This window comes from Magallana gigas, chromosome 6 (assembly GCF_963853765.1).
Source record: "Magallana gigas chromosome 6, xbMagGiga1.1, whole genome shotgun sequence".
NCBI lineage: Eukaryota > Metazoa > Mollusca > Bivalvia > Ostreida > Ostreidae > Magallana > Magallana gigas.
Window position 1 is genome coordinate 49,438,191 of NC_088858.1, and position 21,964 is coordinate 49,460,154.

Here is a 21,964-nt window from a genome sequence, read left to right on the forward strand (position 1 = left end):
ACTAATCATATTTATTTGATCATAATATTTTTATCAAAGTACCGAGGAAAAAATTTTACTGATAGCGTAATATATTTTTAAGATATTCGTAAAATTTAAAAACCATAAGTATGTTGGCCATGTATTTCCGACGATATGTAAAATTAACGTGTCTTAATTACGATGAAGGTGAAAGATTTCACGGATATATAATTTAGTTGATTTGTGACATTTTGTGACATCTAATTCCATTGTTGGAACAGACCCCCATCTACTGCATATTCTGGCCGAACCATTATTTAAATTTTTGATTTTTACATACTAGAACTGATATCAAATTCTATGACCGCTGTTACTTTTAATCAAAGCGCACTATTTCATAATATCGCGATTCGATATAAAACGGTATGACAGTGGAAGGTTGGATATGCATAACTCATTGGGAATAGAACCTAGGCGATAAATAATTTTTAAAATCGGATGAATATTGCTTTTATAAAACATTAAGCAAGATTGATGATATAGAAGACAAAGTAAGGAACAATAAAACGGAAGCAACAATATAGCTTTAAACTATGTTTAATCATATAAAACAGGCTAAATTAAAGGTTAAACAAAGGCTATAACAACATTGTTTTACTGGCTTTGAGATAAACACTAAAAGGGGAAATGATATGTACAAAATAATACTGAGTAATAAATGGATTTATGTATATAAAGAAAATATGCACACACAAAAAATTCTGGGTACCAGATGAAATTTTATATAAGTACCTATGGTATGTAAAAAATAATACTGGGTAATAAATTAATTGAATGCATATTCAAAAAGGTATTACCATATATGGGACGGAAGAGGGATTGCCATGTGCTTCACTAATTTTTTTTATTAATATCTAAAATATACTTTTCGAGAATGTAACTTTTCAACGATGTAATTTGAAATTTTAAAAAAATTCAAGCAATATTTTACGAAAATCGCTGTTTTTAGAAAATATGTCTCGTGGTTAAAAAAATTAATTCATTAATCATTCACGCTCAGATAATTAGATCGAAATTATACATGCACTTGGAAATGGTTACATGATTTAAAATGCAAGCTATTATAATAAAATGTAGCATATGGTTACTTTGTAATTCGCAATTATAACATACTTAAAAAAATGAATTAATGCAATCTTTTTATTTAGAATTGTTGATTTGTGAAAACCTATCTCTTCATCATAAGATAAATTCATTATATTACTTTATTCACCTTTATTTAATAAGATGTGTCGAAATAAAAAAAAAATTAATGTTAAAAGTTGTAAGTGGGGATTTTCTTTTTTGTACCTTATGACAAAGTCACCACACAGTATACATTAGGTGCTTTCTTAGTTAGAAGTTGTTTATGTTGATCAACTCGCGGTAAGTTGATTCAGAACCGGTTGCATATTTCGCAGTTATTACGGCATACACTTGTTTTGGTTTAGTCGATAACAAATACTCGGTGTTACTTGTTTTAAAATTTTGAAGAAGATCTGAGAATCCAACATCAGATCCAAGGTAAACAATGTAATAAGGTTCCATTTCAGTGGTCAAGCTGAATACATCTGTCCAGGTTACCAAAACGTTTCCATTGATTGTTTCATTAGCTAAACAAGAGTTTCCTAAAAATAAATATATGTAAAACTTTAAAACGGAGTGTAAAAACATGTACTTAAATTGCTTCATGAATATCTCAAGGACTACATGTAATTGATACTGAAACTTACCGGTTTGTACAGGAACAATGTTAATAACAGATATTGAACCATTTATGGGGTCACTAGTTCTCCCTCCAACGTTAGTCCCTGATACAAGCACCGTATAGTTCCTGGTCGTGTCGAGCAATATTTCGTCGGCTGAGAAGTAATTGTGTCTACCTATGCTTTGCCAATCATAAACCATTATGTTGTCGGACTTTATACAGACGCTATATTTTGATATTCCTGAAATGTCACTAAATACAGGCCAGTGGAAATAAAGTGTCGTAGAAATCTGTTGAACGTTCACTGAGTTTTGAACTTTGACACTGTTTACAACAAAATGTACATCTTTAGAAAGTGGTCGAGGAGAATCAAATGAGACAACCACGGGTAAATTCCTGTTCACTACTGTTTGCAAACCAACTCTGTTAAAACATTGCACCGAAGGAAATACGATTGACCCATGTGGAATACTTAACCTCGATTGACAAGAAAATAAATCCCTAGACATTTCCCAACTTTGGAGATTTTGTGAGGCTACCTCATTCCCTAAAAGGTAAAAAAAGGATTGAATTACAATATATTAAAACATTTTTAAAATAATGAGAATTAATCGTGCATTTTAAAATTGTTCATTCATTTAAAAAATTGGGATAAATTAGTTGTCTTTCATATATAATTTGCTTTTTATTTATTATTTACCAAAGGCACATTGGCAGTATGCAACTTCACTTTCGTTTTCATCTAATTTCCAGTCAACGTTTACCAAAGTCAAGGTATCGCCATTTTCGTCAACATAACTGACAGAAACATTCTTAATATGTAAATTTGGTGGTGTGTGATCCCATACAATTGCAATGGAATAAAAATACTTTTTAAAGCCTGCATTATTTTCGGCCATGGCGGATATATGCAAAGTTGTTCCGTGTGAAATTGGCATATACACTTTGTGAATTGTAAATGGTGAGGTTGCTTTTATTGTTTTGAGCTGTCGTCCCCTTGAGTGAGTTCCAAAATACATCTCTACATGTCGTATTTCACTTTCTTTATCCATAACATTTGCGGCAATCGTCAAAAAGTTTGGAGAAATTTGTCGAACAACTAATGCTTCAATATCACCAATCTCTGAAACTTTACATTTCAACATAGTAATTCTTAATGATAAGCTCTGGTTTTGTGGAGAATTAACGTAGACACCAATGTCTGATGTTGATGTTTTCGACATAAATGATATTTCAGAGGATTGTTCGTTTAAAGCCACCTCATATAGATTTCCGTCAATATCTATTACCATATCTTGTATATCTATATCTAAATCTCCATCAATTACAACTTTATACAGTGTAGAGTGATTCAATCGAAAAACATCTTTTATCACTTGTTTTTGATTTGTTAAAATTTTTGTCGTTACGTTTGAGTGTTCCAAAAACGTTTTGCATAATATTCCTTCCGGCATGGTCTTATCAACAGTGATGGCTTCAGATCTAGAAATATTACTGCTGTGTCCTGCCATATCAACTGCTCTCACATTTATGAAGTAGCTCATCCCATGAACGAGTAAAAGATCCGTTATAGTGTATTTGTTTAAAAACCCAACATTGAGGTCTTGTACAATAACATTTTGGTCAGCGTCTATAACTGAAAGAATGTAATGATCTATAGATGATTCGAAATCGGTAAACCCTTCCCAGGAGGCACTTATCGTTGACATTTCCTTAAGCCACCTTTCATTATGATAAAATTTAGTTGTAAACACAATTCCAGCGTCCGGAGGGGTAGAGTCAATGGTGATACCGTCTGAAGTAAGTGTAGTGGACTGACCAACGGAATTAACAGCTTCAACCGAAGAATAATATCTTACTCCTGGCTCTAGATCAGGAAAATTCCAGGAAAAATTTGTTGCCAGTCCTACACTTTGAATTCCAGAGATTTCATGTCCTCCGGGAGACACACCAATCATCATTCTGAATTCTTTTATTCCTGACTGTTCATCAGCAAAAACGCCTTTCCAACATGTTTTTAAGGCTTTATTGTTTGTAAATTCCTTGTCACGTATACACTCTGCGTCTGAATCAATTATAAACCTTCCCCTACGAATGCTTGGCCGTGTTGTGTCGATTATAATTGGTTTTGATTGTGTTAAAATATATTCATTTTCCGTAACCCAAGTCCTTAGGTATGCAACATACTGTCTTCCGTTTAAAAGTTGTCTCTTTTTTGGTAAGCAGTGGACAACGCGAGTTTGTAAGCTGATATCATGCCAAATTTGCTCGATTGTGGTATCAAATATTCCATAACCATAAGGCATATGATTTAAACCAATGCTCCATTCGTACCTTAATACAGTTATATTTTGCGAATGCCATTCAACATCCAAACAGCGAGTTGAAGATGTCCAGTCATCAGAAGGTGATCCCAAGATACGTAATGCTATTTTAGAGTTGACCGACATCTGTGAATTGTTTGATTTTATGCATTCGTGTGTATTTTGAATATGATTGCATTTTCCACCAAGTATTGTGCATGTGCATTCATTCGTACAATAAGATACACTACACGAATGTCTTTCAACTATAAGGTTACCACCAGTGTTGTTTTGATCATTGGAAACTGCGATAAAAGTTAGTCTCCTTATTGTTCCGTTCAAACTCGCCTTATTTCTTGCCCATATAGAAAAAACAATTTTGTCTCCAGATTTAATCAACTCCGAAATGTTGAAGACACCAGTTTGTATTGAATTTTCATCGCCATTGTGTACTACATTGACTATACCGCTACTGATCTCCATGCCATTGTGGGTTTTCCCAATAGTTATGAAATACGAACTGATTCCAGATTCGGGATCATCATAACTTTTCCACTTTAATATTATTGTAGAGTTTGCATTTGACCACATTCCTCCTTCAAGCACATGTCCATGTATTGGCGGTGTTCCATCAAACACAACAGTTTCACTTTTGATCGACTCGCACAACCCGGCCATGTTACAGGAAGTTACAACAACATAATAACTGTCCCCGTCCTTTAACCACTCCTTCGAACTAAGGGACTTTACAAACATGTCCTTACTGTTTACAACTATGTTATCGATTTCAGAATGAGCTCCGTCTTGAAGCCTTAGGGAAAGCAGAGTCATCTTAATCGGACTTTCTTTATCATCAAATCCCCACTCAACTCGTACAACAGATGAATCATATATTGATGAAGCATCTTCACTGCTGATGAATCTCGGTAATTTAGTAACTGTAGGTGGAGTATCATCCACTCTAAAACTGTGAGAAGTTTGTCGCGTTGAAAGGCCAACCCTATTCGTGGCTTTTACGACGGCGTATAAGTCTTGGTTAGTTGGTAAAGCTAAGTTCAACAACAAAGCAGTCTGTTCTAGTCGGACATTTTTCCACCGCAGTATGTTGCAATTAAGTTTACTAGTTCCGACACAAATCTCATAATGCACTATTCCAGATTGAATGTCGGCAAAATTTCCCCATTCCAGAGACAAGGATGATCTATGTAAATTATGACAATAGAATATTCAAACATTCATTTTGAAAAACAATTTTTAAATATGTTTATGAGGGAAATACGTTTTGAAATTTATTAAAAATAAATGATATGTAAATTCAAAATGAAAAGCGTGAGTAACGATAAAGCGTTTCATTTTAAATTATTGTTTTAGGAACTTTTAAAAAACAGTATGTTTTTTAAAATTTTCAAAAACTGTAATATAACGGTAATTAATGAGAGAACATTTTTTTTAAACAAACTTAAAAATTATTTCGAGTTATTATCTAATTTAGAAATATGGGTTATTCTATAAAAATTGCGATTCACAAAGAACTATACTAGAAGTTTGCAGATGCTGTTTTTTACAGAAGCTAATTAATGAAATGAAATATCAGCTTTATCAAGCTTTACGATTTCCGTTACTTCTAATAGTTTATTCAAACACGTTACACACAAAGTAATGTATTGTATAACGTCATAGTAACAAAGACAATACCTAACACAAACTTTAGTGGTATGATAATTAACTAGTTATTACTTAATAATTTAATTTTGATTGTAAGGCCTCATTTGATTGGCTAAACAAATTCATATATATCGTATAACATAACTTGCCTACGTCACAATGAGACTCGCGTGTGAAAAGTATTAATCCGCTTGACGTTACGTTTAAATTTTGTACAAATTTACATATTTTAACTGTTTAATGGGCCTTATTGTCTAATTTAAATAGTAGAAAATTAAATAATAAGGAATAAATTTAATTTCTACCTATGTCATACGATATAACATAACTTGGGGCAGTGTACGCTTTATAAATTATTTTTAACTAGCTACCAATCTTTCATTGTTTTCTTTTGTTTTCTCCATTTCTAAAATCGAATCTCACCTTTGTGGGATGTATTTGACATTTTCGGCTCCAATAGAAACGAAGCCCGGAACAGGGGGAGAAGAGTCAATAACAATTCCATTGGAAGAAGTCTGGCTACACAATCCAGCCATGTTACAACCTTCCACTGTCGAGAAATATCGTTTTCCCGGGATAAAAGACAATGTCCATGTCCACTCTAAAAATCGCGATTTGAACTGATGTAAACATTTTTAGTTAAACAAAAAGGACACAAAGATGCAAAAAGGAATATAAAATGGTGATTCAACATTGCTATTCTATTATATAAAGGACCATTTGTCATTTTGACAGTTTTTCATCTATTTGTTTACCTTGTTTTTTACCGATATAGATAAAATTATGTATATCTAATAGACCAACTCCGGAGCCAAGACCGATTCTGTAGTAGTCTATTGGTGAATGCTTGTCTACAAATTCCGTCCAATGAATATGTACTGTTGAATCGGTTGTGTAATCTTCGTCTCTCTGTTTCATGAAATTCAAAAAATGAATATAAGGAGACTAATTTTCCAGTTATGTATCAAATAATTTGTTATCTTTCAGTAGTAAATGTATACATAAAAGTCCTTCATAAATCTTTGTTTTAAAACATGATAATTTGTCTTTAGATAAGATACCTTCAGTGAATACTTAATCATATGTAAAAGTACTAGCAGGTTTGATAAATTGTCATTATATGTTTAAATAAAAGTTTTATGAATTCATCATAATAATTTTATGATATCATCCAGTAAACAAAATTCTGTTTGATTTGTTTTGATAAAGCTTCGTAACAATTTTATTTTTTTTCCTGCCAAATTATACAATACCCGCATCGTTATTTTGTACAAAATAGAACCTTTTTAACAAGGCCTTGGACTTTCCGTAGGACGTAGCTACCATTTCTTGCGTCAAAACATGTTAAAAATTACGCTGGGTTCAAGTGAAATATGCACCGATTGCGTAGTCTTAGCTCAAAAGCAAGACAAATCGTGTTGATTTCAATGAGTGGTCAGCAATGAAATAGACAGGCATACGTCACATTGCTGTTTGACACAACTACCCAAAGTCCAAGCTCCTGTTATAATGGTTCTAAACGATAGGATAGGATTTACAGAATACACGCACGATACGATAGGATTGATAAACAAAAGGCAAGCATTATTTATTGATATTTCATACAGACAATTCAATCTGTTACTTTGTTCCTAAGAATTTCGATTGTACATTTAATAATCGTTTATTGCTTACAGATTTGATTAATTTTGTTTTTTTAAATGTATTTGGTCTTAGGAAATGGAATACGTATAACATAATTTTTTTTAAATTGATAGAATGCTGGATAGAGATAGCTCTTAATAAGGCATGATACGATTGACACGTTGGGATAAACGGAAAACCGATAGGATTAATGCACGATGAAAGATGTTCATGCTCAAATAAACACTATTATTACACTTTTGGATAGGATTGTAAAATAACTTTGCGGGTATCGTATTTAAAAATCTTTTGATAATCAGTGGTCATACAAGGGCCATTCATAAAATATTGAAACGTTGGCATAAGAAAAAATATGTATTTTTTCTTGTATGTTATTAACAGTCCATTAGTATGATTACTCAAATTTTAACCATATGCATGAAGTCTTCAAATTAAGCTTTGAAATGCGCTTCTGTGTTTATATGTTGGCATAATTATTTTATATGGTAGAAATACTGAAATGACGTGGAACATTTTTGAAGCATCAGAAATAAAAATTGTCAAAAGGTACTGCTATTATTGTTACTTAAACACCAAGCAGATCTGTTTGTTTGTATGTAAAGCTATCTGTATGTCTGTATAGTTACACTTTCAAGCCTCATATAGCTGTAATATATTATTTGGTTTCCGACGCTATAAGCCATTCATTACATACAGACTATTTTGTAGACCGTTCTGCTGCGAGGAAATGCACAAGTTTTTCGACTGATTATCAAAATTTTAAGAAATTAGCGTTAAATCTGATAAAAACTATTAGCTCTTAATTTCTTACGATCAAGCTTAAAAAATATATCCTGATATGTGATTTATAAACAATTTGTTTGAAATGAAATTACCTGATTGTGAGCATGCCCCTCTCTTACGACGCCTTTTTCTGGTGGTGAACTATCGAAAATAAATGGGTTAGAAAACCCAGACGTAGATAAACCAGCATAATTCCACACCTGCAAAAAAGCGTAGCATGAATTCAATGATTACTGTAAATTCCTAATTAAACGCGAGGAATAATATCCGCGTAAAATCGCAAAAACCACATCCACGAATTTTAATATCTCGCTTTTTTTTTATATATATATGTAAACTACATGAAATTATGATAAAAATTCGGCATTCGCGATTATATGTTCATGCGATTTGATGAAAAACGGTAGAATCGCGGAATTAAGTACTCGCGTAAAGTAAGAAATTATTTTAAAAAATACTTTAATGTTTAGCGATATCTATATCATTGTATAAAATTAATTTAATTTAAAAAACTATGCTGCTTTTGAAACGACTGGAAAAAAAATGAATTCTTACCACAACTATGATGTAATATACATGACCGTCAAATAAAATATTATGTGCTGGTACTTCAATTGGTGTATTCGTGTAGTGATGGTCAAACAACGGAAATACGTCAGCCGACTCTTTTGTGCTTCCTACTCCGATCTCAAACTTTTCAATGCCACTTTCATGATCAAGAAAACCAATACATTGAACTAAAAGTCTACTTGGTTTTACATAGGATTTATGATTAAGGTAATAACCAACGTAAACATCTCCATGGGTCGGTGGCGTTTTATCAAAAATATATGGTTTTGACGACCCAGTCAAGTAATTGCCAGCATGGTCGTGAGCTGAAATGGGAGAAGTCATTAAAAAGTTGTTTGGCTAGTGTTTACATCACAGATCTAGTTAATTTATCGTAAACTTACCTTTAACGGAAAAGTAATAAGAGGTCCCTCCAACCAAAGATGTGTTTGAAATTGATATTGCCGATAACAATCCAACGTTCTGAAATGTTAATACGTCACCAGTTTCCTTCTTGGTACCTTTAAGAAATTAAAAACACATCAACATTTAAGTTGAATAAACAAACCCTTTGATATCACTTTTGCTTACGAAAAAAAAATATTTACCAATTGCAATTTCGTAGAATTGAATGCTTGATGGATATCCCAGATTTCTGAATTTGTTGTCGTCGGTAAACCCATGCCAGTGTATATCAAGTCGAGAATCATCTGTTATGTATCCGTTCTTTTTTGTTTTAATATATACTTCTCCCTTTGAGGGTGGATCTCGATCAATTATGAAGCCATTGCTGCACTGACTGCTACTTACATTAGATGTAATGTTGACACAAATGTAATACATAGTATTATATTCCATGGGTAATTTGGACGAAAATTTCACTAGGCCACCTGTTTCTCTCTTTAATTCTAAACACGAGTCGTCCTCCTCACATCGCATAGGAACACGGGCAGATTTGGAGATACACCAAGCATTTATCGTTTTCCCTACACCGATAATAAAGGCACCTGGTCGGAAGAACTGTGCTCTATAATTTATTTCGTTGGTGTGCAATTCTTTTAGCTTGTATCCGATATTTCTGGTATATTTATACGTATCCAAGGCAGAAAAAAATTCCGACCGGGCATCCAGGTCATAAACAACCCCTTTGTTATAATAGTTCGGATTCTGTATAACGTTGATAAAAGTACACGTCTTAGATACTTTTCCTGACCTACAGTAACCTTCCAAACAGGCACGCAAGGTTCGATGTGGATGACCAGGCATGCTTATACATGTTCTTATCTAAAATTGCAAAGAAAATCAATAGAAAATATTTCTAAATATTGATAAAAGTGGAAAAAATAATTAAGTATCAATTTAATTAACATTTAATACTTCTCCTGTGTTGTTGACATGTATTTTGTAGTCAGTTAATTGTTTCGATCCATCTGTGTCGCCATCGGTGAATATCGCCCATCTATAAAACTTTGTAAAGGTATCCAAAGGATATGAACAACGAAACTCTTGGAAGTGCAATTGAATATCAACACATTCTTCGCTTTTTGAATCGAGCTCAGCTGAAAAGCTTCCAAACTCTGGGTCATTCGTTTCAAAATAAAACCCGTCTGAATATCCACCAGGAATACATTTGCTCCGGAAGCATACACGAAGCAAAATTTTGTAATATCCCTCTGTAAGAATATTATGCACTTCCGTGAACATGTAATGTTTTTGTTTTCCAACGCGTTTTGAAATAACTGAATTGCATACTCCGTTTATTGAACTTCCACATGACATTAACGATAGTTCGTAACGGCTTATATGATGGTCCAAAGTTGAATTTATAAACAGATTGGCACCAATATCTGTAAACTGATCTTGTATATCCACGTCTTCCTCACATCTGAATAAGTCAACAACGTTAGATTTTAAGTCTGTCAAACTGACAGAAATAGTAAACACTGGCAAATGACTAAGTGGCATAAATGTGAATGAGTTGTACGATTTTGAAATGATGGAAGCCTCTTCTCCTTTTATTGAAATTATATCAGCTGATGCATTTACAAATGCCGTATAGACAGATCCAACAACGAGGGGCAATGATGTATTTAGGATAAAATTTGTGCCACTTAGAACAAGATTTTCTTGCAAGACCAGATTTGTTGATGTACACCCTGGACCATCATTAATTTTGAGGAAATTATCGAAATCTTTTTTGTTTATTTTTACAAAGCCATCACTTGATAAAGTAATACTTCCTCCGGAACTAGACGCTTTCAATAAGACAAAATATTTCTGATATGGTTTTAACTTTGAAGTGTTTTCACAAAAATATGCACCATTGTTGAAGAATGACCCATTTACATGATGCAATGATATTACATCATCAGATGCTTTACTAAGTCCAACTCCTAGCTCATAAATAAGAGATTCCAAGTGATGTATGCCTTTCAAGTATACACAGAAGGAATCCAAAGTAAAAGAAGCATCAATATCCTCTACATAAGCATCTTCCTCACTTGTAACAACATCAACATCATATACCATTCCTCGAGTTGGAAGAAAAGGAGAAGGAAGAATAATATTCTGAGAGAGGATCTCGCAGAAATGTCCTGCATCGTTGTAGGCGTGAAACTCAACTTGATAAACCCGCCCACTTCCCATATCGATATGCTGGATCTCAGATAAGGGGAACGTGACGCAATAGCGTCCATTAGAGCATAAACTATGGTTTGTCCATTTTGCAAAGTCGGTCCTCACCATTGAACCTTTGGAAACTGAAAGAGTGTATTTCATTTAAAAAATCATTTAATTTTCACAATTTTAGCATTAGTCAATTAAAGTTTTTTGAGTCCATCTACGGTAAAGAGTATAAATTTTTCATATTTTTAAATATCATATCGTTTTGTGTGGATTTTGATAATTGATAAAGGTTATTCGGAATATGTAATACAAAACGTAAATATTCAAATTTTAATGCTATGAAAAAACTACTTAAAAAACGTACATGTTTTAATGTTAACGGGTGGTGACTAAGAAGAAATCATAAAATATCATAATAAGGACTTGACTGGTACAAGTTGTATGTAAAATTTACCAAGCCTGTAGTAGATTGTCTTTAGGTTTCCAATTTGTTGATTATCTTCAAAGTCTTCAGTAGACCAAGATACAATTATCAAGTCCTTTGTTAAACCTGTTGTTGGTTTATTGAGGCATAACGGCGGAGTTTCGTCAACAATAATTGGCCCAATCGCCACAACCGTCTCTTTATTAGCTTTATTAACGGCTTTGATGAAAACAAATACAATGCCATTTCCACCTAATCCAGAATGTCGAAGACGATAGAACGTATTGTGGTGAGTTTTGGAATATCCGGAAATATCAGGTGATAAAATAGAAAATTGTGAAGAACCAATTCCAATAAAAACTTCTTGAATTTGACTTTCAATATCACTTATATTCCATGAAATATCCAACAAATCGTTTCCAATATAAAGATACTCATTTGTGAAGGCAGGCAACAAACATACGTCTTTAGTAGTTTTACTTTTCATTGGGTTTTCTGGTAAGACATTTATCAGTGGGTCATTTGAACTGCATGTGCTATTGCATGCTACTTTTGTCTTTATAAAATCCTCGTTCACATACCAAAATGAACCGTCTGCACAACCAATGGATGGGTTTATTCTTAGATTTTTAATCGAAACATTTGAAATAATTGGTGGAGTCCTGTCCACAAGTATACCATCGCTACATCCTACTTTGGAGGGTTCCATAGCGTTATTGAAAGCAATTACTGACGAATACATTTTTTCCTCTGATGATATTAACACATGCATACTCAATTCCTCTGTGTCATAGTACTCAAAGTTTGAACTATTGGGGTACCATAACTCCTCTAAGCTCAGACAAGAATTTGAAAGTCCTAGTCGATAAAATTTTATACCACTCTCATGGTCTATAAATCCTCTCCAAGAAATTGTAATGTTTGGTTCGGAAATATAATCGATATCAGAGGAACCTTGACTCCCTTCTCGAACAACACCTGTTTCTGGGGCTGACTCGTCAACAAGAATGGTAACGCTTTCTGTAGTTCGTAGTGCAGCATGATTTACTACCTCTAACTCGATCATGTATTTTCTATGATGTTCTCCAATATGCGTGTCATTTACAACCAGGGAATTCATGACAAGAGTGTAATTCATTAATTGGCACTCCCCTATTGAGGGACAATAGCAGTGTTTACTGATGGCACAATTCTATGAAAAAATGGGAATTGCATTATTACGGATAAAACGTGATGTATCTTTTTTCAAATAATTACTTACAGTAAAAGAAATCACTATAAAAAGAAAATTGGTTGTAAATACTTACTGCAATGGAATATACGCCAAGAGCCCCATTTCCAAATACAGTATTGTCGTCTTCATTTCGTATGGACCAATGCACACTGACTAACCCACTGTGAACATCAAATGCCTTGAATTGTAATGTCATAGCAGATAGGTCTTTCATATTATGAACAAATATTTCTCTTGTACCGTCACGTATTAACCACGCATTGCTTATTTCTGGTGGGGAGGAATCAATGTGATGAACAACACTTTCCTTAATTTCATGACCAATAATGTCATTGGCGCTAATTCTAAAAGTGATCGTGTTCCCATCATTTACACCAGAAACTGGGACACAAATATTTTCCTCTGGAAAATTTGGTGTTAACTGGTCACTAATCATATCTACCAGATCTTTTTGTATCGTATAACGAAAGCTGGTAATGCCGTGAATATTTGCTGTTCCCGTCACTGGGAATTTTCCTGTTGTCTGTTCATACACCCCAGTAAAATGGTTGTGTACGCCAGCATCAATGGGACTGAGAGGATCGTAATGCACAAATTTATCATTATAATATCTGTTGGTCCAGTTATAGCATAAGCTGCCGTGCTCAGTTTGCCAGAGAAAATTTGTTTTTGCAGATGCTGATGTTACACGCAAGTCATAATGTTTGTGTATTTTCATTTGAGATGATGCATCATATAGAACAAATCTTCGAGCCTGTCTTGGGTTAAGAGCGACGTCCACTACTTCTACTACAACGCCATAGAGAATAGGGTCATCTGTTTGTGTAATATTTATAACAAAATTACTACAATTGTGGCAAACAGTCGTAGGGATTTTCGAGGCATGTTTCATTTTAAGGATACCATTGCTATATTCCATTTCATGAAGAGTTATTTCCAAATGACTTATTCCTGAAGCGAATATTGAAGATGTTCCATCAATATCTACATCTGACCAACCAGTAAATGACACTGATAAAGTTGAAGCATTGATTATATCAGCAGAAAGTTGAAGTGGAGAATAGGTGCATGTCCTCAAGTCTGAACAATGACGTGGAGCTTGGTCGTCATAGAAGTAACAAAGGGTCCTCTGGGCTGATGTTCTTCCATAGGGATAAGACTTTGACTCAAACGTTATTTGTCCACCAACTTTGGCATCAAGCTTCAAACACAACCTATTTCAACGTATATTAGCTTTGACAAAAGAGTTTTTCAAAATGTTAAGCAATATATTAATAAAATAAGTATATTGCACAAAAAAGTGACATTATAATAATAAATATAGATACCCAAATGCAATTTTCTATATTTTAAAAAACTTTTCTTTTAACTATATTTATAAGATAAAAATATTTAGTTGCGATTTACTTTGTGTGGCATCATTTACGATAATTGCTCAAATTATGTGTAAAAAATAGCCTACTATTTAGTCAAGCTTACTAAAAATATATCCATTTTAAGCTAAAGATGAACATTTAGCACATAAACTTTTAATGTTAAAAAAAAAAAAAAACTCGATTATGTCTGTGATTTTTTACCTTTTTACCTTTCACAAATTTTACCAAATATCTCTAATTTGATGGTTACTTTCCCGAATCGTTTGTGATTTTAAAACAACCAAAAAATACATTAATTAATTTACGGACTTGAAATTCATCATTAGTATCTGTATTACTATTTGGACAAGCAAACATTTGTCTTAGATGTATTTGTAGTTTGAAAAGGTGCGTGAAAAATTTCAAATCACCAACTGTCTATCAAAAATGTTAACTAAATATTGCATAGTACATGTAAACAAATTATTTATGTTGTACAAAACTACATGAAACTGATTAAACCAAACGGAAATTAATGTAGGGTTTGATGGTTTGTTTCCAGTTATATTCGTTTGAAAATATATTATTTCATCATAAAAATATTTTTATTCCTCAGTGTCTTCAAAATTAGGAAAACATTTCTAAATTGCCTATCATTTCTCATATAATGAATTATTGTGGGGTGTATTCGTGGGTCTTATGTATTGGAAAATATAGTCTTAGTTGACATACACTACCTTTCACTATCAGAAAACTTGACAGAATTTGTTAGGTTGACCAATCTGGAGACAAGGCGTTGATAATCACTTGAACTTTTTAGAACATATCTGCTTATAGCTATGTCGGCACCTGTGAAACAAAAGATCTTTCAGTGAAGATGGTTTAGATAAATTACAAAATTATTATTGCATTACCATTTGCTAGCGATTGGATGTACCTGATTTAATCTTTTTAAGCAAGTCTACATGAGCGGTAGCGACACCAAAGTGAAAATCTGAATGGGGTAGCGTTGGTCGAAATCCTTTATTTTCACCGTCTATCATTACGTCGGTAAATATAAATTCGGGCTGAAATTTTCCGTAAAAATGCTGTTGGTTATGGCAGTGCGATGAACCAATGGTTGGAGAATGAAGTTTTTCACCAAAACTGTCTTGGATTTCCATTTCGCAAGTGAGTATTTCCGGCAGGGTGTAGCCTGCGACAGTTTGATTATAAGAAAAAGAACAGAAGTTAAAAAGTATAATTTCATTTCACTTTGTGTAAAGACTGATTGCCAAAAAACCGTTTTTATGATGGTTTTTATTTTTAAGCCTCTTTTTGAAATAATTACATTTCATCCTTTAAATTTCATCATATTACTTTCAAATATGGGGCTAAAAACGACCAAATTATTACTTCTGATATTTTGTTCATGTTCTTTTTCATCTGATTTAGTGTAAATTCCAAAATGGGTTTTGGGTATATTAGGGTCTATATCTTGAAAAAGATAATAATTACCAGTACAAAGACCGTTGATTAGTTTTGAAACCTTTCTGTGAAGATCAGTGTAATCGTTTGTTGCTACATGGTAGTCAGTATTTGGGTTTCTTGCAATCGTCTGTAGATTGTTCGAGTCTATAACTGCTCCGATTCCCATTGCAAACGTATATACACCGGCCGAATGAAGTGCTTGCGATGCATACATGACATTGCTATTGGATTTTCCATCAGTTAAAACGATCACAATATCAAGTGTGTCTGGTGAGTTTGACGTCATCGAAGGTAAAGCATTCTGTAGAGGTATATTTGTGTATGTTCTTATTTCACCTCGATATGGTGATCCAACGATTGTAGACTTTATCTGGTTTTTATCCGTAAACTGACTGAAAACAAGTTTTGACGAAACAGATGATCCAAAGGTCATCATTCCAACTCTCACGTCTTCGGATCCTATCGTAAGACAGTCTACTAATTTTGCTGCAACACTTTTAGCATAAGCGAATCCTGAACTAGATATACTGCTAGAGTCATCAATCAAGAAAAGGATGTCAACTTTTGTACAAACTGTAAAGATATGTGAAATTATAATTATAAGGTTTTAATTGTTTAGGACGTAAGCAATACATTTAATGTTACATTGATAAATGTTGATATATTTTTTAAACTTATAAAAAATGCAACTGTTTAAAAGGCACTGGTTTTTCTAAGACATTAACAAAACAGTGAACAGTCTTATACATGTATTACAATAGTATATATGAAATATTTTCTTACAGCCTATAGAAGAAAATCAATTCTTTATGTCATGGCAAATCATAGTATCAAATGGTACAGTTATTTATTGACTAACTTTCCTTTAGTAGCAATGTGTGACTTCATTTTTCGTCCATGCTGTACTTACTTTGCTGTCCAGTTATTGAGCCAATACCACAATTTCCTCCATTACATGTACAGGTTGACGTAAGCGGGTTAAGAGAAAGCTTTGTATACTCTGTATAGAAATAAAAAAAAATCCATAACACTGTAAAACAACCATTATCGTACAACATTGATGTGGGGGGGGGGGGGGGGGGTGCGCTTATCAAACATTCTTTGATATCATTTTAAAGGTTTGGTGTCCTTTTTACATGATGTCTAGATCAGATTATAAAAGTGCAAGTTGGTTATCTGTAGATGCCGCGTGGAAAAAAATGAAAACGCCATGATTAAGAAATGCATAGATCTGTATATCAATGTTAATGTTATTAATGATTTATTTTTCCGTAAAAATAAAGTTCAATCTATCTCTTTGTTGTTGTTTTTTTATTAACAAACGCATTGGAACAGAGGCGTGTTCGATAGAGCGGATGCTCGCGAGCGCTCATCAATATTCCCTATACTCGCAACAAATTTTTTGCAATTGATCTCGAGCACTCGCTCTGCAGAACATGCTTCATTATGTATAGGGGGAACCTTAAATATAACGTGAACGTATATTTTTTCTTTGAGAAATTAACTCATAAAGATCAACAATTTATAAGCAACGATAACAATGACAAGGATATCACATGTTCAAAAGAGATTGCACTACTATAAAAAAAAATTTAATAAAAATTTTACCGTATTCACACATAGTCCCATGTACGTGTTCGGGACAGGAACAATAAAAGCTGTTGATATTATTTGAACATGTTCCCCCATTTTGACAAGGATTGCTGGCACACTCATCGATATCTGTAAAAATGTTATCACAGGCAAGGGAGAAAATTTATCTGAATTTGTTTGGTCAATGTTGAATTTAGCAGAGAGTTGAAAAATACGACTCTTACATATTAAAACAATCATAACATGTAAATTTGATCACTAAAACTCAAATTTTTTATAACTCAAAGACTGATGTTAAACTCATTTAAAACATAGTTTCTCTTTAGAATTATCGTCTTCATTGCAGGCACGTAGAAACAGTTGAGCCAGAGGGACTGTCCCTTCATTTTTTTTTTGGTAAATGACAACTAAGATTTACAGATAAAAAGTTTAACCTTCTGAATCACTAAAATGATTCATATCAACTCCTTTCTCTTCCCCCGCCCCCACATTGGTGTTCCCAATTGTTTTCATTTATTTATTGTTTGCTTGTAAAGATGTTAGGATGACACAACGTGCCTGCATTGCTGATGTAGATTTGTGAGGATATGATAAAGTAATGTTAAGTATAAAGCCTTACCCTGACATTCTACTTTGTAATAGTCTAAATTATCACAGTTCGCAACTGTGGTGATGCAAGCATATCCAGCTGCACAGTTGAGCTGGCTACACAACCTGTTTTTCATCCACGTACACTACAACATTGGAATGGTTCGACTAAATTCATGTTCCGGTAATATCTTTATCATAGGTTTAACAGTTACACTTCAACTCCTCTTTATTGTAATTTATATTTGTAATTATATTTACCACATCACTGACTCCGATTTCTCTAATTTCTTCGTGCCAACAGCCTTCTGTTTCACTGCATTCTTCATTTATATCGCGTTTTACCCGTCTTGAGCGTAGGTATGATGTTGCTTTTTCTTTCGATAAAAATGGTTTATTTATATCTGCAATAAATGTTATTGTTTCTGGTTAACCACAACTTCCAGTTAAAGCATCAAGCTTCATGGTGAAACATGAAATGTATTTCAATAGTGCCCCAAAGTGAAATATATTCCCAACAGCATGAAAACAAGCTTGCAAACCGCTTTTCTGTACTTTCAGTACTTTGATCAAATCTCTCTTCGTTTTGTTAAATATATAAAACACAAAAACTTTTTACAACAAACATGTAACAAAAGATTTTAACTTAAACAAGTAAAACATTTGCAGTATTTAAAAGGTTCGCCTTTTGAATAGCTCATTCACTAATCTCGACATGATAGACTGGGTGGCTTTCAGCATATTGTTCTGACAATTTAAACATTAAATATATATTCTATCTTTGTACATCTTTGAAACAAAAAAATCAAAGAGTAACACTCTGGAAATTTGAAAGGTTATCACTCAGTCAATTTGGTTTCAAAAATGCAGTTTTTTAATAAAAAAAAAACGACGATTACCTATTTTTAGCTTCATGGATATACATGTATCAAAATCCGGTAAAAAGTTTGCATATATGATTTTACATTAGAAACGAAGAAACGATACAATTTTTTTCTGTTCCTTATATTCAATCATTTTCAGTTTGACAGCTACATCTAAGGGAAAAAAATTGAAACTGCAACCTATTCCGTCCATAAAAATCCACTCGAACGTTATAATTTTTGAACGAATACTAAACTGCACGATTACGACAAAATGACAGTACCAACCCTCAACCATCTCAAAAATCCATAAAACGAAAAACAAATTCAAAGCAGAGCAACACGGACCTCAAAAAGATAAAGGTAGGATCAGGTGCCCAGGAGAAGTGAGCATCCTCTGCTGACCGGTCACACCCGCCGTGTGCTCTTGGTCGTAATCGGGGGGGGGGGGACCGTAGACAATTAAACTGGACGTTTACGAAGCCATGATATTGTTGTTATGGTTTGTATTAAAGTGCGCATAAAAAGAACATGACATGGTATTAAGTATAGAAATATGTTTTTATATTGATCAATTTTTGCGACATTTCTCGGTATTAAAATTATACAATGTGACAATATTTAGTTTTGAATTGAATTGATTTTTAGTTCCTTTATGCTGTACATAAAGAGCTCCTCAAAAGAGTATCTGTAGGGCTGCATAAGTTTAGTTTAAAGTAATTTATCTAATTAAAAGTCTTGGGAGGGTACCATTTTTTTAATGGACAAAGGAGTCTTGTTGAAGATATCAGATATATTATTCTCTGAATATGTAATTGACATATGGATGAATGTGACCTGAAATTCCTTTTGAAATGATTGAATTCAGAACTCAGGAAAAATCGAGGTAACGTCGGTTTAAACCTACCCTTGATACTTATCAATACAATTACACACAATTAGACCGAGAAATTCAACCCTTACGCCCTAGAAATTTAAATCATTGTGCATGCATCCTTCTGAAGCTAAAAAGGATCTTTATCAAATCGAAAATACATGCAACAAATAATTGCTTATAATCGATATTCTTTTCTAGTCAAACTGTGAACTTCACCTTTTTGGCAAATAGAAAGTTATTTAATCTTGATCAATCCAAATACAGGAACAATGAAATACCTAACAACGAAAGTAAATACTATCTGAATGCCCTGAATTGTCTAGACCTTTTTAAAAAATCCCAAATGCTTGAAGAAGAAACGATATAAATTATATATTTCAACTCTTGATGTCCTCAAAATAATACTTTGCATCATGGAAACAATTGTAAGAATTAAGGATCGATTCTAATTCTTGTCCATTCCAGAAATGTCCGGTTTGGTGTGGAACAATAATTTATTAAAGCGTGATCGTATACATTTTACAAAACAACTTTCAAACTCTCTACGAATTCAATTCCCGATCTCTTTGACTACACGAAAGACTGACTGTTCTTGAAACACCCAGCATCTATTAACATGGGCTTATATATGTTTATGTGCACAAAAAGAAAACTATTTCAGATTAGGTCTGTCCAGCTGGTATATCCTTAATAATTCTATTAGCGTTATAAACGATCAATACTTCATATTCGGCATGATTTCTATGTATTTATGTGACATTAGCTCCGTGGCTATTGTCTTCTGAGTCAAGTGCCTAGCCAACGTTCTGCTTGACCAAAACAAATGAACTATTTATCCTAACTTAATGTTAATTATATTGTTGTTGAGGTGTTGAACATAATAACTTCGATTTCGGCATCCCAGTTCTTACTTCCATTCTGGTGATATTTTCAGCAAATCATATGATTAAATCTTTTTTTCAACTACATTGATTCATCTAGTAGGTATAATTTAACATTAACGGTCAATATTCTACGGGGGTCATTATTCTGCTTTACACCAGCTTTCTGGTAACATAATGTTTACGGCTATTAAACCGTTATATCTACACTACTTTTAATAAATAGGAATAAATCATCGTTTTTATACAGCAGAAGAGTAGCTACTTCTTGCATTCTGTGCAGGTGTGTAATAGCAATGATATTTCTTTCGAGTTGCTCATTCACCAAATCACATTGTGGATAAAATTCACCAATTACATGAATATCAATGCAGATTTATTTTATAACTGCGTGGTTTTCAATGTACTTTTAAAAAATGCATTATTTCCCCTAAAGTTAGAAAGGCAAATCTATTTAAATAAAAATTCTTACCTTCAACACACGAGTAGGTGGTCAAATACATCAGCGGGTAAAGAAAAATTAGGAATCCTTTCAAAATCATTGTTTTCAAATCTGCTTCATTCCTCAATATATTCAAGAATATTCATTACGTAGCCCGACTTTTATCCTACTACAGTATGTCAAATAAAATGATACATGTACAAAAAGCTCTTCTCGTTTAAATTTCAAATTGAATTTCAATACCCTGTCATAAAACATTCAGTCATTATCATAAATCAAATTGCAAACAGTTGCGTTTAAAAAAAAAACAGTTGCGTTTAAAAAAAAAAAGAACAAGATTATGCATGCCACCAAAAATGCGCAGTGAACGCGATTTCATCTAATGTTTAACAAGTACAAGTACTTTCGGTTTCGTCGAAACGAAAAGTTGATACAGTTCTCAGAATCAAAAGACTGGTCTCAACGCTATTGATTTTACTTCTTTTCAATGTTAAAGCTGCTTGGTCCGATTTTATATCAAATTTTATGCACGCTTTTAAACGATGGCTATGCTTAGTATATGTATAATAATAGACAATGCAGTAGTTTTACCCGTCAATTATGCCAAATTTCAATGAAGATAAATACGTACAAAATTTGCTAACAAAACAAACGACATTAAAAGGTACCTCGTTATTTCGCCTCGTGTTAAATTTCACTCCTGACGACGAGACGGGTATAGTTGTATTACGAATTTGACATCGCTTTAAATAAAGGTCGAAATGATCAGACAAATTACAAATAAACATGTGTACGTTTTGTTCGCTAATATTTCTAAAGTCTGCTTTCTTTACAATCGATGCATAGCATGCGGATTGAATAACCCCAATCATTCGGGGGACGAAACCAAGCGGTTTCCTTTTCTAAACATTCCTGTGATGCATTTTGGGGGGTTTTTTCGTTTGCCTAAAGAGAAATTAT

General features: G+C 33.2%; 1 protein-coding gene across 1 annotated transcript; it reads right to left on the reverse strand.

Annotated features, from left to right (window-relative positions):
* Positions 1-564: 564 nt before the first annotated feature.
* On the reverse strand, positions 565-21,365 carry LOC105322068 (uncharacterized). Its single transcript, XM_034467380.2, has 20 exons — positions 21,035-21,365; positions 18,203-18,345; positions 17,973-18,087; positions 17,369-17,482; positions 16,671-16,760; positions 15,788-16,333; positions 15,228-15,485; positions 15,028-15,139; positions 13,009-14,149; positions 11,732-12,893; positions 10,030-11,411; positions 9,261-9,936; positions 9,057-9,173; positions 8,659-8,978; positions 8,196-8,303; positions 6,432-6,585; positions 6,100-6,277; positions 2,409-5,212; positions 1,734-2,255; positions 565-1,628 (listed from the first exon to the last, which is right to left on the reverse strand). Exons 1-20 carry the CDS (start codon positions 21,102-21,104, stop codon positions 1,357-1,359), a joined length of 10,284 nt encoding a protein of 3,427 aa, XP_034323271.2. The 5' UTR covers positions 21,105-21,365; the 3' UTR covers positions 565-1,356.
* Positions 21,366-21,964: the final 599 nt, after the last annotated feature.